Source organism: Oryza glaberrima, chromosome 11 (assembly GCF_000147395.1).
Source record: "Oryza glaberrima chromosome 11, OglaRS2, whole genome shotgun sequence".
Lineage (NCBI taxonomy): Eukaryota > Viridiplantae > Streptophyta > Magnoliopsida > Poales > Poaceae > Oryza > Oryza glaberrima.
Window position 1 is genome coordinate 6,462,379 of NC_068336.1, and position 17,765 is coordinate 6,480,143.

Below are 17,765 nucleotides of genomic sequence, written 5' to 3' on the forward strand. Positions count from 1 at the left end.
GATCTCAACCCACTCTACCCTCTGGTCTAGATGGCCTCAATTACTAAACTACTCCCTCCATTCAAAAAAAAATAAACCTAGGATCGGATATGACACATTCTAATATAACAAATTTGGATAAAGATATATCTATGTGTCATATCCAGCACTAGATTTTATTGGACAGATGGAGTAAACATTAAAATGCTGCTATTGTACTCTCTCTGTCACATGTCAACTTATATAATCTAATACTCCCTCCATCCATAAATAGAAAGGATTTTAGTGCGATGTGACATATCCTAGTACAACGAATCTGGACAGACTTATGTCATATCAAACCAAAATCCCTTATATTTAGGGACGGAGGGAGTACTATATATATGGACAGATCTGTCTATGTACATAGGTTGTATTTAGATCCAGGGGTGAAATATTTTGGCGTGTCACATTGGATATACGAACACACATTTAAAGTATTAAACGTAGACTAATAACAAAACAAATTACAGATTCCGCATGTAAACTGCAAGAACAAATTTGTTAACCCTAAGTAATCCGTCGTTAGAAAATATTTACTGTAACACCACATTGTCAAATCATGGAGCAATTAGGTTTAAAAGATTCGTCTCGCAATTTACCCGCAATCTGTATAATTAGTTTTTATTTTTGTCTATATTTAATACTCCATGCATATGTCCAAACATTCGATATGACAAGGTAAAAAGTTTCTGCGTGGGAACTAAACAAGGCTATGGTAGAATGGTAAAGCCTATTCACATACTCCCCTGTCCAATAAAAAATAAATTTAGAATCAAATGTGACACATCCTACTACTATGTATATGCACAGACATTTGTTCAAATTGTGTTAGGATGTGTTATATCCGGTTCTAAGTTGATTTTTTAAGGATGGAGTGGGTACATCACATATGTAATTTCAGATGATGTCTCATCTAGTTATAAAATACTATATTGTGGGTTGGAGGTAACTAGAATACTATATTATGGGTTGAAGAGAGAAGATTAATTCATCCCTCCATCCCAAAATAAGCGCAGCCATGAGTTTCTGTGTCCAGCTTTAATTGTTTGTCTTATTTATTTTTTTAAAAAAACCCTAAAAGACATAAGTCAAACATAAAGTACTATTCATATTTTATAATCTAATAACAATAAAAATTCTAATCGTAAAAAGACGGACGAATAAAGTTGGACAGAAAACTCATGCATGCGCTTATTTTGGGACGAAGGGAATACGGCCGATTAAAGTTGGACAGGAAACTCATGTATGCGTTTATTTTGGGACGAAGAGAGGACTAAAAGTGTCACTAGTTTCAGTGGCACCTAAATCATATTGGACTGTTAAATCAATTTGGCACTATCGAATCAATTATTTTAATGATTTTTAACTTTTCTTTTTTACATACAACTTCATATTCGCCTTGTCCCCTAAACTTTCTTTGCTCACGTAAGATAAAGTAGGCAAGGACAATGACACCACTATTGAATTATAGCCTCCACCCAGATCCCCAGTGCTCGGTAGGTACACTTTGGGAGATGGGGTGCATCAGAAGTCATCGCAGGGTCATATGCCTTAATCGCTTATGTTTTTTTTTAAGCAACCTTAATCGCTTATGGTTGGTAGCACAGATCTAGCGCCTTGGTATCCTATTATACCATACATTGCCCAACTTATAATATGCCCGTGATAACGTTACGACGATATTTCATAAAACAATGGTGATAAATAGAAAGGGAAATTCCTGCTGAGAATCAAATGACTTCATTATTCCATCCCTTTAACAGTAATGCATGCCTCCAAAAGCTTCTGAAACTTTTAACTCCATACAATAATTTTCAGTTTTTAATAAATGAACAATGGTTTTCTCTAATAAACATGAATGAATACTTACACCAGGTGAGCTGAATTTCAAGGTAGTGTCCTCATGATATCACGATCCACTGAAATCAATGACACACGTAAAAAAACACTATTGGGATGAAATAGTACGTTATGCACAAGGTAATTGATATGGAGTATATGACATTATAAGGAAAAATTAGAAAGTTGCAGAAAGAAGCACAGTTAGGGAATTGCGATGCAGTGGCCGGTGGCGTGGAATCCGTTCGTCATGTCAGCGACGAATCACGAGCAGCGACACACCCATTGTCATCGGCATCAGGAAGATGCCAGTCCCACAAGGCATCGAACTGCCGCCGAGGCGCTACTACACTGCTTGTGACTTGCACGAAGACCGCCCGCCTCCCGCCACGTTTGTCCCGATTGGTTACATCAATGTCATAAAAATAAGATATATCTCTTATATATCGATGAGTTAATTGTACTTTGGTCTACCTTTTATTACTAAAATTTTATTTTGGGCTATCCTCTAGCTCATATTTTCACTTTGGACCAGGTAAGATTACCTTTGGACTTTGGACCACCCCAAGTCATTTTCTTTAGCTGCATCTATTCTATAATGTTGTAAAGAATTGCCTGTATAAGTTGGAAAAGATTACCGGGTTACGGGGCTGCTGATGTGTTTAAAGTTGAAAGAGTCTTTTATATATTCCTAAAAAGTTTATGGGGGTGGTCCAAAGTAAAAGAAAGGTAAAGTAACCTAGCCCAAAGTGAAAAAATGTGTTAAAGAGTGGTCCAAAGTGAAACTTTGATAATAAAAGGTGGCCCTAAACGCAATTTACTCGATTCATGGAATACAACAATACCATATATCCGATTATATACGAGAAGGTATGCTTTAATTAAGCAAATACAACAGATAAAGAAGAAAATTATCTTCTCGGAATACAAGTTATCAGGGTCCTATTTGAAGAATATAAGGCCTCCTTGGATCCGTATCATGTTTTATCTCTCCGAGTTCTACTTGAAGAAGAAGATGATCAATGCTATATATACAAGACCCTATCGTCTAGGGAGGGGCATCGAGTTACAGGTCATAGCCAAAGCCACGTCGAGAAGCAATCTGGAGAAAGCTAGAGCCATATTCGTTGAATAAATCTTGTCGGGCCTTTTTCAATAGCTTATAGTTGGCGGGTTAGTCGTCCTAGTCTCCATTGTTATCCTTATGATTTTTCCATCCATAAATTATATAAACTGAAGTAGGGTCCGAACCAGTATAAATTCTTGTCTCGTGTTCCGTAGATCCGACATCGCGTACATCCTAGTTCCAACTATCCCCATACTCTACGAATACTATCTACGGGTATAGCCCGTCGATAGTGGCGTGCCAGGTAGAGGGCTTGGTGTTAAAGGATTTCGACGAGATGAGTTCAAGAGCAGAATATTCCGGCGAGGGCTTCTACGACTACCCTGGCCTGGGAGATCCAACCGAACCCAACCAGCCTTCCTATGGTCCAAGTTGGATCCATCGTCTTCCCAGTCTTCGCTCCTGTCCCTTTCTCGCCCCTTTTGGCACTCACCGAGGACGAGGCCATGACAACGGAACGGACGAACATAACCCCCTAAACTTCCCGATGAGCAATTTGTTGTCGATTCCTTTATGGAAGGCTGTGATGATGATATCGTCAATGACATCAGGGATCTTGTTGCGAATCTCAGAAAAACACAATGCATAATCTTTCAAGGATGAAGGATTCATCGGGCCTCTAGATCACATGGTAAAGATCGAAGTGGGTCTCTGGTCGCTTGAACGTGCCTTGGAAGTTGGCAATGAAGTGGTCACGAAGTTGGCTCCAAGAATCGATTCAGCCCCTTGGTAAGTGATGCGGACATCTCCACCAATACTTTAGTTACACAAGAGGAATCTACACCAAGCAATGTAAACCAAGGACTGGTTACACGAAGTCGTGCAAAGAAACTACAGCAAGAGGTGAACTCGCTCCTAGCTGAAACATATTTCAATATTGACGAGAATTATATACTACCTAAATCAAGAACTTTGCTATTACTTAGTCACATGCACAAGACTTGCTGGGCATCGATGATGAGCTAGAAGATCAAAGTGATGATGGGTTACGTGAAGACGACGACCATTTACGTCATGCTGATTTTGTACACTGTCTCCAAACATTTGCTCCAACTTCCAAGGAATGTGCGACTCAGCCAGCCAACTTCCTCCGTGCATAATATATATGGATGGAAAGATAATCAAGTCTTGTTTCACCTTCAACAAACGGTTCGTCATTTCGACTTCCCAATAAGAAGTAATGGACAAATCATTGAAGACTGCTCAGAAGCCAAACAAACGCGCGAGTCTTCTCGGGAATTCACTTGTTGAGACCTTTAAGCTAGCCTATGTCCATCAAACTCCCAAGACCTTTCATTCCCAACTAGGAGGGATGTTCCTAGTATATATATTCCTGTGTTTTATCTTTTGGAAGACTTTTGATAATCGAAATACAAACCCCTTTATTCAGCTGTGTGCTAACAAACACCGAGAGACAAAGATCTCTACCCCTTTGCTCTTGTGATTTTCTTGTGGGATTACATAGGCGGCTGCTTCATCGGCACCTAATCCGTGCTCCTGCTACTTCGTGTGCAGGCTGCATAGGTTGGTTCGTTGAGAGTGTGATTGGGCGAATCCTTGGTTTAGGAAGTTGTCCAAAACTCATTTTCGGAAGTTCCGAAAGTTCCAAAAATGTCTATGAGCCAAAAATGCTTCTGGAAATTTTTGGAAGTTTTCGATAGCTATTTTTGGAAGTTCCGAAAATCTCCAGAAGGCTTTCTTGGTTCTAGATATTTTCGGATATATCCGAAATAATTTTTTCGGAAGTTCCAAAAATCTGCGTTTTCCATGTTGTGTTGTTTTTTGGTGTTCTGGAAATTTTCGGAAGTTCCGATAATTTTTCAGAAATTCCGAAAAGTGCAATTATTGTACTCCAACGGGTAGATCTGGAGCTATGGCTATAAATAGCCCCCTCTCTCCTTTTGAGAGGGCTGCTGGTCTCATTGGACATTTCGTGCCATTGGCATTGCTTCACTCTAGATTCATTTGAGCTTTGCTTCCTCGATTCCTTCTCTCCACCTAGGTTTGATTCGGATTTGGTGTGTGTGTAAAAGTTGTGGATTCGAGTTTGTGTGGGCGCTTCTTGTTGACTTCGTGAAGATTTGTGAGCACTTGCATCATCTCCGAGAGTTCTTTGCATCATCTATTACTCTTGGAGGTTGAGGACTCCTATACGGCTAGGTGTCACTCCCGAGCCACCGATCTACATGTGGTTGGCCGGGAGAAGTTTGCGAAGGTCGGATCTCACCTCCGAAAGGGAAGAGATACCACTAGTGGAAGGAGGAGTGCTTTGTGCAACCTCTTGAGGAAAGGGTTAGCAAAGACCCGGCTCTTTGTGTGCTCCTCAACGGAGAGTAGAATCCCCTCAAGGATTCGAACTCCGGGAACAACTTTGTGTGCTTCATATTTGGTGATATTACTTCCTCCCTCTCCTCTAGCTTTGTTTGTGCCGCAATAGGTCTAGTTGTTGTTTGTACTTTCATTATCCAGTGGTAGGCTACTAGATCTAGAATTTGCTTTGTTTTTCGTTTGCTTTGTTATTTTCGGAAGTTCCGAAAAATCCCTGCTTCCGCATTTACTTAAGTTTTAAATTAGCCTATTCACCCCCTCTAGGCCTAATTGACCCTTTCAGGTTTCACCTGACTTATGGACCCCTTAATCCTTGTACTCGCATTTGATTGGTTGGAGGTGTGCTTTCGATGTATTTTTCCTGTTTCCTCTCCATTTATATAGCAATCTCTGCAAGCAAATATAATCCAAGTACAAGTGGAGATAGATTATTTTTGAACAAAAATATGCATTGCAAGTATAGCTAGTTCTCCTTTATTCCGGTTATATTGACGGTCAAAATTGGTTTATAATGACCGTCAATAGTGGTCTTCACGATTCCTTCTTAAACTTGATCTCTTCCGGATAAAATTCTATCGGCTGATCGACTTCTTTCCTTAATCGAATCCACTGAAGAATCTTTCCAAATTTTAGTGTTAACAGCCCCTAGGAGGAGAGGGGACACACCCAATCAGAATAGATACCAATACACATCGCCAGATATCAACATAAGAGATAAGCCTAGAGATACTCAAATTGGTGCCACAGAGGCCAACAAGAAGGATCTAGCGCTTTCTCTGATCTCACCGAGTTCGTATTCGAGGAGGAAGATTACCATGTCGTCGACTACGTATGGTGTTCCATGCTGCCAAATCGATGATGACTAGATAGGCTATCCCAAATATTGTACTTGTGTGATTCTGATGAATAAGAGCAACACTGGCTTCGGCTAATAGGAGTAGGGCTATTACCTTATAGAAAAGGGGTCCGAACCTGTATAAAAATCCTTGTCGCCGTCTCTTTTACCTCAATCTCGCATATACCCTTGTACCAACGATCCCCATACTCTGTAAATACCGTAGTCGCAATCTACTCCATCGACAAATTGTAGTACAACTTGTATGCAACTGACATTTAGTTTAAACTTTCAAAAGAACATGTTTAGTGCACTGGTAGCACGTTGTTCACTTAAAGTGTGGGGTTGTGCGATTGAATTCCTTACATGCACATGTTTTGATTTTTTTTTGTTCTTGTTTGCATGAATCTAAGAGTAAACGTAACTGTCCAAAATTCAACATATTTTCTTTATATTTTCGGTCGACAAAAATTCAGCCATTTCAATAAAACAATTACAATTGGAAGCTACAACTCCGATACCAATATATAGCCTATCATACCATTCACCCAATTAATTATTGTGGGACCTGCAGTATGTGGATAACAAGCAATCAATCATGGCATGGATCATCACCTCGAAGCAAGTACGCATGGGGCGCCCGATAAAACTCTAAAATATCGGGTGCTCTCCCTCGCCGCATGCATATGCAAGTCTACACGTATCGTTGCCTCTGTCTGCATGTACTCCAAGTCCTATCAACTCACTAGTATGCACGCATGCTACTCCTAGGCATCAGCTACGTGAGCTCTCTCTCATTACTATTTAATCATCAATCTAATTAGATCATTGTATTCGTTGCCATTAAAATTTTTAACGAGATCACACAAGATTATATTTTTAAATTGAAATATTTTTTATATCTTATATGAACCATTGAGTTATAAATATTGAAACATCACGTAATACTTACTGCAACATATGAACAATGTGCATCATTTACAAATGAGCTAGCGAAACACTAAAATATACTTACCGAAACATTCGAATAACACAATGTGTAACATTAAGAAAAGACACATTGCAAAAGAAAAACTTAAATGATGCAACATAGTTAAAATCTAGTTGAAACATTCGCTTATCTACCCTATAGTTCAACAAATACTTTCACTCATTCATTTATTCTTTCATTCCTCATGAAACAGTCCAAATCATCCGGGTGAAATCCAACGGTCCAGGTCGCTCCCACCTTCCTCACACTTTCAATCACGGACTCTCCACGGACCACCACATGCCCTCCCTTTCATCTGATCGCATTCCTTTCCATCCATACGACGACCATGCGCACACGCAATCTCCGCGAGTTTGCCGCCCTTGCTCAATCCTCGCCCAGTCGCCTCCTTGCTCGCGGCCGACCGCCAGGATGGGAAACAGCGGCGGCGACGGTGGAGCTCCCTATTGAACATGTCGATTACGGGTTAAAATTGAGGATGATTTAGTGCGGGATTGAATGTGATATGTTAGGGGAATTGATGCCCACTACACAAGAAACTGATTTTTGTGATCAATTGGAAGGGGAAACACTTGAGGAGGTGGATCGAGGTGGCCAGCGACGCTAGAGTTCACCGGAGAGAGAGAGGAACGTTGGAGCCGGAGGTAGGGGACGCCTCCGACAGGTGGGCCCCAAGGGTGGCCTCGTGAGCTGTGGGAGCGGCGGCTCGGCCTGGTGGACGCGATGGGATGGTCCTAGGGGGCGGCCCAAAGAGCAAAAAGGAGGGTCGCTGGTGGGTTTGTAGCTCGGTTGGTCTGGAGCAGGCCGGTAAGGGATGAGAGGAAAAGGATGGGCCAAAATGGCCCAAGGAGTGGGAGGAAGATTTATTTTAATTTTTCCTTTTTTGAAAATCTGTGTTGCATTAAAATTATTTATAATGCTCTTAAAATTCCAGTAAAAATTGGATAAGTGTTTTGTAGCATGAGGAAATTAAAAATTTTTTCCCACACGTCAATTTGAGTTGAAACTTGATGATTTGTAATTGTTGAAGGCTATTTTTGGCTTTTTACAATTTCTAGGAATAATTTAGACGGTAAAATTTTAGAGTGATTTTAGAATGCGATATCTTGTGTGTTCTTTGCTCGTGTGTGCAGGATGAAGAGCACAAGACGTTTCCTCAACGCGATGAAGTGGGCCACGAGTTCGAGCTCACGAAACCATTCTCACAGCTCGAACGTGTACACGTCCAACGAGTGCGCGTCGAGTGATGAGCAAGCAGAGTTCCATGACCAAGCGTCCATGGACGAGTATCAAGGCGAGACGAACTTTCGTCCTGACACCGAGCTTGACTTGCAAAGTGATCAGGAGAAAACAAGCTCGGACCAACTGCTGCCAACATATGAAAACATAGCAGTTACAGAGCACTCTCCCAGCTTTAGCGGGATGCTCCCATAGTCCAGTGCACACCATAATAGGGTTATATTTGAAAACAACATAGCAAATTTTGTTAGTTGGCAAAGGTTCCTTAAGGAATAGTTTTATTTGCTTCTCCTTTTATCTAAGCGTAAGAGAGATGTATTCCTTGTAATTTCTATTTCAGTTCAGTGGAATTATAATTGCAGGGACCTCCTTGTTCTCTATGTTAGGAAACCGGCCGGCTCATAAAAGCTCGGCGCAGGTTATACTCTAATGCGCCATCACTAGAGACAAGGATTGTACACTTGAAAATGAAATGATGAATGAGAATGTTGCCTCTCTATATATCTTTGTGTCTCCACTTTTTTAGACATTATGCAACCCTCTAAACTATGCTTATAGCAAAGGGTTGCATAACACGTTCTCACTACGACATTCTACTGTAGACCGAGAGAGAATAAGGGAAGAACTTGTAAGATCCATTCTGCATATCGCTAATCTAATCGTGCAAATGGTAAGAACTTTTTCTTTTGCATGAATCATAAATCTATCTCGGTAGTCAAAATATACCTATATATTTTTATTTAATTTGTATTATTAAATATAGCCGTAGCGTTAGCACGGTCAAGTTACTAGGTGCACATGAAACATCAAATTTTAACGGTTGAAACATATATCTCTTTTCTCTAAATTATAATCTTGTGATCTTATTTTAAAATTTTAATTAAAACAAATTCAATTGTATAATCGGATCGTAGATCCAATAATTAGTTTAGGAGAAAATTTGTTTTAGATGCTAGTAATACACTTTCTAAACTATAAAGAAAGAAAAATGAGTACACCTTGCCCTGCATACAACATGCAGAGAGAGAGAGTGCGCGTTCCCAAAACAAAACTTTTCACCCATCACATCGAATGTTTGGACACATGCATGGAGTATTAAATAAAGAAAAAAAATTACACAGTTTGCGTGTAAATTACGAGACGAATCTTTTCAGCCTAAATGCGCCATGATTTGACAATGTGGTGCTACAATAAACATTTTCTAATGACGGATTAATTAGGCTTAATAAATTTTTCCTGACGGAATCTGTGATTTTTTTTATTAGTCTATGTTTAATACTTCAAATGTGCGTCTGTACTTCAAAAACTTTACACCCAAAGAACTAAACACACCCTGTTCAGAATCCCCCTTTCCCAACTCACCCATCTCTTTTTCTGCGCACACGCTTTTTTAAACTGTTAAATGGTGCGTTTTTTTAAATAAGTTTCTATACGAAAGTTACTTAAAAAATTATATTGATCTATTTTTTTTAAAAAAATTTAATATTTAATTAATTATGTGCTAATAAACCGCTATGCTTTTCATAGGGAGAAGCAGTGAACCCAACCTCTTTTTTTTTAACAATTTTCTTTAACAAATGAAAAGGGGATTGATACGGTCGACAATGGAATCCGTCCAACTTGTTCTTCAAAATGATAATCGAGCCCTCGCTCGGTCCTTTCTCCCATGTGCTGATCCCGATTTTAAGATTGAAAAGAAACCCGCTCTTTTTTCTCTAAGTTGGCAAAACTTTAATCCGCCATTACAAATTCCGTCAGATTAAGCCTAATTAATCCGCTATTAACAAATGTTTACCGTAGCATTATATCGTAAAATCATTACGTAATTAGACTCAAAACATTCGTTTCGCAATTTATACGTAAACTGTAAAATTGATTTTTTTTCATATTTAATGTCTCATACATATGTCTAAACGTTTGATGTGATGTTTTTCCCAATATTTTTTTAATGTAAACAAATCCATAGCTCATAGCTGCGCTCTCCCTGACCTATGAATCTCTTTTAGAGAGAGAGAGAAGAGAGAGAGATGAGTTCTTCTTCTTCTTCCCTTGGCGCCATGGATGCTCCGGCAAGTTTCTCCCTAGGTGCCATGGGCCCTCTCCTCAGGAAGCTCGATTCGCTTCTGGTGGCTCCCGAAATCCGGCTGCCTGAGCCACTGAAGGACGGAATCGAGCTCCTCAAGGAAGATGTAGAAGAAATCGGTGCCGCCCTCTTGGAACAATCTATGGTCGATTCACCAACCCACAGGGCAAGATACTGGATGGAGGAGGCGCGTGAGCTCTCCTACCACATCGAGGACTGCATCGACACCATGTTTTCGATGCGCTGCGGCGGCGACGACGGCAAGCCCAGATCCGTTCGCCGCCACAAGGTTGGCCGTGTGAAGGTTGACGGTTTCTCCAAGACGCAGAAGCCGTGCACGAGGCTCGCCAGGATCGCGGAGCTCAGGGCTCTGGTGCGGGAGGCCAGCGAGCGCCACGAAAGGTACCAGCTTGGTGACGGCTGCGCCTCGAGCTCTCACCGCGTGCTCACTGCGCACGGCCAGGTTCCTGCGCCGTGCAGAGATCTGGTTGGCATGGACGAACCGAAGACGAAGCTCACCAATATGCTCACCGACGAAGCAGAGCTGCATATGAAAGTGGTATGCATTCTTGGATCAGCCGGTATTGGTAAGACCACGCTTGCTGAACAAGTATACCATAAACTTAGATGGCAATTCGATTGCCATGCTTTTGTGCGGGTATCACGAAGACCTGACATGAGGAGGCTTCTGGGGGCCATACTCTCTCAAGTTCAGCCGCGTATACGGATATCTGATACCAGCACGGTGCAGAGCCTTATTGATAATCTCTGGGAGTATCTACAGAAAAAGAGGTAATTAATTAACGCTATATTCACTGCTTTTTAGTACTAGTTCAGCTACTGAGCATCACCAATAGACTCTCAAAATTCTATTCCCAAAAATCTGTTATTGGGCGTTCTAAACTGATTTTGGGGTGTTGAATGTATTCCTCCTTCCAACAAATTGGCTTAATTAACTGCCTAAAATTAAGGAGTGGGCCCATGTAAAAACTATTAACAGAAATCATGCTCCCCATCATCCATCATCCAGCGTGATCACATCTGCATGATCGGCCACGCCTCCCTCCGCGATCACTCCGGCCATGATTTTGGGAGTCAACCCTCTCCCCTAGAAGAGGAGAGCAAGAGATACGGGAAAGGGAGCAGCAAAATTTTGGTAGACCTTTCGGATATTGTTGGAGCAAGATTTTTACAAAAAAATTGTAAATTTTGGTATTGGGAATGATTTTGGGAGACTCTTGTCAGGCTATCTTTAACCCTTCATGTCATTAGCATGAGGGGACTCAGTGTCCATAGCATTAAATATATTGTCACATCAGAAAAAATCTGAGGTGGCAAGAGAGTTAATGAAGAGAGAGATGAAAAGATGAAGAAACCATCTCTTCACAACAACCAAGAATGAAAACAAGTGATAGGTTCATAAAATGAGAGAGAAGAAAGATGATTGGATATATAGTGTCTATATGACATAGCAAGTATGGAAACTACTTTGATAGTTTCTAGGTTGGGGATGGCCTGATGCTGCACATTGAACAATTGCTGTTCCCTCCGTCACATTGAATAAGGCGCGCATGCATTTTAAAATTGAACTTTCTAAATATCTGATCAATAATATTTTTTTATAAATTAACTTTTATTTGACAAAAATAATATCATTGGATTGACATTTAAATTTACTTTGATATAATTGTGATTTTGTTGTTACAAATATCATAGTATTTGAGATATTCAAAATCGAAGATTTGTTTTAAAAACATACCAAGTTTGACTGCGCCGGATAAAGGGGGTAATTTAGAAAATAAATAAATAAATAAATATATTATCCTGATAAACTTCCTTTCCTTTTTGAGAGAGACCTGATACACTTTGTTCTTTTCCCAGAGAATATAATTTAATTATACTTTGCAGGTATTTTATTGTAATTGATGAATTATATGAAACAGCAACATGGGATATCATTACCAGTGCTTTTCCAGAGGATAATAATTGCAGTAGGATAATGACTACGGCTGGAATTGAAGGTGTAGCTCTCGAATGCTGCAGTTATCATTCTGTCAATATTTTCAAGATGAAACCTCTTGGCCTTGATGATTCTGCAAAATTATTCTTTAATAGAGTTTTTGGATCAGAGCAACAATGTCCTTATGAATTGAATGAAGTTTCATATAGGATTACAGCAAAATGTGGTGGATTGCCACTAGCAGTCATTATTATAGCCGGTCTTTTAGCAAGCCTGCCGTGCAAAACAGAGCTGTGGTACAATATAGATGGATGTTTATGTTCCAGTGTGGCTACAGATATTGATTTGGATGAGATACTGAAGGAAATCATAAGTCTTGGCTACAACAATCTTCCACATTATTTGAAGACATGTCTGTTGTATCTTAGTTTATATTCGGAGGGTTTCATAATTTGGACGGCTGACTTACTGAAGCAATGGATATCTGAAGGTTTCATCGCTGTAATAGATGGAGAAGACATAGAGGAAGTTGCTGAGAGCTATTTCTATAACCTTGTTAACAGGGGAATGATCCAAAGTGTGAAAACTAAGTACAATAATCAGGTGTTGTCGTGTACTGTGCACCACACTGTATTTGATCTTATTATTCACAAGTCCAAAGAAGAGAAATTTATCTCCGCAATAGATTACTCTCAAACTATGCCAGGAAATTCTTTAGAGGCTCGTCGATTGTCATTCCACTTTAGCAATACCAGATATGCAACTGAAGTTGCAGGTATTACACTGTCACAAGTTCGTTCGTTTGCCTTTCTTGGACTTCTGAATTGTATGCCTTCTATTATGGAATTTAAGCTTCTTCGGGTTCTAATTCTTGAATTTTGGGGAGATAACCATGGATGCATGAGTTTTAACGTTGCAAGAATTTGTAGATTGTTTCAGCTTAGATATTTGAAGATCTCAAGCCAAATAATAATAGAATTACCAGCCCAGATCCGAGGGCTAAAATACTTGGAAACACTTGAAATAGATGCAAGAGTAACTGCGGTTCCATCTGATATTATTCATCTCCGAAGTTTGTTGCATCTATATTTTCAAGATGGGATCGTTCTACCTGATGGCATTGGCTGCATCAGATCTTTGCGTACACTAAAGTATTTTGATCTTGGAAGTAACTCTGAAGAGAATATACGGAGTCTTGGTCAGCTGACGAACTTACGGGATCTTCATCTCACTTGTTCTGCACCAAAATCTAATCAGCAGGCAAAGAGAAACCTCGTAATTCTAGCCTCTTATACTGGGAAACTCGGTAACCTCAAATCTGTCAAATTTTCTCCTGGTGATTCAGGCATGGATATTTCCTTTTTGTTTTATGGAATTGGTATTTCGGTTGATCGTTCCAGAACAGCGTCCTCTCTTCCTGTCTCTGTTAGGACATTAGAGTTATTGCCATCCATTTGCATATTTGCTAGACTTCCTGACTGGATTGGTCAACTCCGTAAACTCCACACATTGAATCTTGCTGTTAGAGAACTGATAGAAAATGATATTGATAGTCTTGCAGGATTGCCTGACCTCATTGTTCTCTCAATGCATATCATGAAAGCTCCTATGGAAAGGATTGTCTTCAACAGAAAAGCATTTCCAGTTCTCAAGTATTTCAAGTTTATATGTGGCACACTGCGCATGGCTTTTCAGGCAGGAGCCATGGCCAATCTTCACAGGCTCAAGCTAGGTTTCAATGCCCATAAAGGGGAGAAGTATGACAATATTCTTGTAGGCATTGAGCACCTATTAAACCTCAAGAAGATTGCTGTTCGAATTGGAGGAGCTGCTGAAGCCAAGGAGTCTGACAGGATGGCTGCAGAGGCTGCGTTGAAAGAAGCCATTAGAAAGCATCTAATGTTTCTTGATGATCTCGACATAGCAAGGGTAGAATGTGTTAAGGAAGAGTATAAGTGTATTAAGAAAAAACACAAGATCAAGATTGAAGATTCAATTAGCGAAAAAAATGGGGACTCAAAAAAGCAGCATTCTGTCGAAAAGAAAGCAGTGTGGGGCAAAACTATGAAGAATATTGCTGATAGTGGGTATGTTCTTTCCTATTATTTCAGCCTCTACATTTTCCAATATATATTGTTTAGAAAAAAAATGATTCTACAACAATAACCTTATAGTAAAACGCTAAAACACAGTTGTATCAAAAGGGATCTTTACAAAGGTACATCTATGCTCTTTGAAAAGGATAAGATGGAATGCTCTATACTAATTGGAGCCTCTACTAGAAGCTTTCACATTAACCTTAGAAGGCAAAAGACTGGAAATTCCCACATTAACAAAAAAAAAACTAAAAGCATTAATCTTTGAAAGATCAAATAGTATGCGCCAATGTATCAAATCTAAGGTTGATATCTTCCACCACAGAATATGTGCATTTATCAAATTTGGAATCAATAAATACCTAGTTGTACTTGGTTTGGACACTCGAGTATAGTATTTTGATGAATAATAATTGAAACATTCAGCATTAACAAATATTGAGTTTTACTTGGTCTAGAGTCTCACTAGCTTCTTTTTTATGATTTTATTTTATAACTCCGAAATTCAGAATTGATAAATACTGTGTTGTACTAGGTTTGAAGTTTTTGTTGAATAATAGTTTCAAAATTCAAAAATAATAAATATGCTCAATTTAGAGCGTAGAGTAATTTTCTCATGACCTAATAATTCTGCAGTTTAGATTTAATCATAGTATCTCATGATTTGATAATTCAAAAATCGAAATTAATATATACTCAGTTGATGCTTGTACATTCACACGGGTTAATTTCTACCGGTGTCCAAGCGGTGTAGCAAGATCAAATAGTATGGGTTAGAATCAATTTACACTTTGTAGTCAAAGTTGTGTGACCTTGCAAGCAATCTAGACAAATGGCAAATCTATGGCTATCTAAAATTTAAAACAAATTAGACATGCTATTTACGGGAAGCTATTTTGATCCCTCAAAAGAATGTCCCTTGTTTGTAAAAAAAACCATCTAGAATTCTAAAAAAAATTCACAACATTCATACTATGTATGTATTATGTATGTATGTATGTATGCACACACACACACATGTATGTACATATAACACATATACATATACATGTACATGTACATATACATATACATACATAACGCACACACACAAATTAACTTAAATTTTTGAAAATTTTCAACTTATGAGTATATACTAAGGTACAAGAATTTGATTCATACCTATATTTAGCAACAAAACAACTCAAATTCAACTTTATTTCACAATCCATTATTACATACCTGACTAATTATATGTTTGGATGGTATATACCTAGAAGCAAAATCTAACAAAAAAAAATGTTCAAATTTAGTTCAAACTTGTTAGTAAATAAGTTAATGTCCATACCTGATCTACATTGCCTTGCTCTCATCATCGTCAGCGCTCTGGCCTTTCTCACAGGCAACCTCTCCTCGCTCGAGATCCATAAAAACAAGAGAGAAAAAAAATGGATTGGTTAGGTCGTGTGTGTATCTATATATAGGTCTATAGTAAAAAAATTACTGGGTGATGCGTTGTGGGATGGGCGATGCTGGTAGTCTGCGGGAGTGGGTTTACACACACACAACACTCCACTAGGTCCAAACTCAATTTATAACATTTAGGTATAAAAAATAAATATATTCATACTGGAATTTGTCTTTTTTTTCTCAATATATAGGTTGAATTTGAAGTTGTTCTCTCGTGGAATGTTAGATGTCACTGTACTCCACATTGTTAATTAAATTTTTATAACTATTTTTATTGAATTTAGAAGCAAAAAGTATACGAGGGGATATCCTTTCGAGGGATTAGAATTCATTCCTGCTATTAACTAGACCTATATTGCAGCGTGTTTCCTGAAGATTATACTATGTCAAGGGAGCAACGGATCGCAGAAGGCTTCGTAGTGGGCATTGAAAAGTGCAGGGCAGAGGATGCGGCCGAGCGAATCATCAGGAATGTGCCTGTGGGCTATGGTGAGCTTGGCCGGGTGAGCATATCCAAGATACAGGATCACTTGCCTGAACTTGCTCCTCGTGCTGTGCAAAACGAGAAGTTCGGCTCTTCAAATGATCTTAGCATAATGATACAAATCGACAAGTATGCTCGTCTGCCATCTTATGAGTGGAGGGACACTGATATATCCAAACTGAATTTCCGGCTTCTCCGCGCCTCGATTTTACTTGAAGCTGTAACGGCCCGTTGTCACTTGTTGGACTTAATCCTCATTGGTTCAAACAACATTACTGTTCTTGACCTTGGACGTTCCACAATCACCAAACTGCCGGCATCTATAGAATGTCTACCTAATTTACAGTACTTGAGGTTGCGGGGCACGCCACTGAAGTCGCTGTCGGAGGTTATTGTGAAGATGCCCACCACCAGGGTGTTGGACATCAAGAATACCAAGACAGAGGAGCTACCACAAGGCATTTTGAGGATGAAGAAGTTGAGTTACCTGAGAAATATTCAAGTATTCATGGGAAAAATGCAGACTCTGGCTGAGACCGTCCAAGACAGCGATGACTTGTCCGACGAAACAGAGGGAATAGCCGACGACGACAAAGGCGAGTTCTCTACAAGGGCCAACGCGTCAACGCCGAAGGTGGATGAGGACGAGGTGGACCGGAGGGCCAATAACTTCATCGCCAGGTTCAGGAAGCAGATCAGGATCAGGAATTCAGGATTCGCCAAAAAAGAGAGAAGCATCGACGACGACTGTGGATACGAGATCTCGATGAGTGCTAACTCGCCAAGAAAGAAGTCGATGTCGGAGGTGGACGATAATGAGAATTGAGAAGAAGTTCAACGAGTTCATTTCCAGGAACTAATCACCAGCTCTGTCAAGCACGACAAGTATTTCGCTCCCTGCCCGCCGTCGCTAATCACCAGCTCTGTCTTTTCTTTCTATTTTTCTAGTATGGTACTCCCTCCGTTATTAGAGGATATAAGACGTTTTGGCTTTGGTTAAAATTAAATTACTTTAAATTTAATCAAATTTATAGAAAAAAGTAGTAACATTTTTAACCTAAGACAAATTTATTATGAAACTAATTTAGTATTATAAATATTACTATATTTGTCAAACTTAAAATAGAGGAAGTACTATTTTTGATAGCTAATTATAGTTATCAACAACTACCTGAAAACATGGAGGTGATGAACTGAAGGAGATATAACAAATATTATACCTCGGTATGATTTTCTATAGTATTTTATAACAAACAAAACTTCCTACACGACGCCTCTAGAGAGAATATATCATCATAAGTGCTGTTGCTGCAG

General features: G+C 39.4%; 1 protein-coding gene across 1 annotated transcript; it reads left to right on the plus strand.

Annotated features, from left to right (window-relative positions):
- The first annotated feature begins 10,356 nt into the window (after positions 1-10,356).
- LOC127754830 (disease resistance protein RGA5) lies at positions 10,357-17,495 on the plus strand. The gene is made up of 3 exons (XM_052280424.1): positions 10,357-11,254; positions 12,371-14,509; positions 16,329-17,495. The coding sequence occupies exons 1-3, from the start codon at positions 10,407-10,409 to the stop codon at positions 17,275-17,277; spliced, it is 3,936 nt and encodes a 1,311-aa protein (XP_052136384.1). The 5' UTR covers positions 10,357-10,406; the 3' UTR covers positions 17,278-17,495.
- Positions 17,496-17,765: the final 270 nt, after the last annotated feature.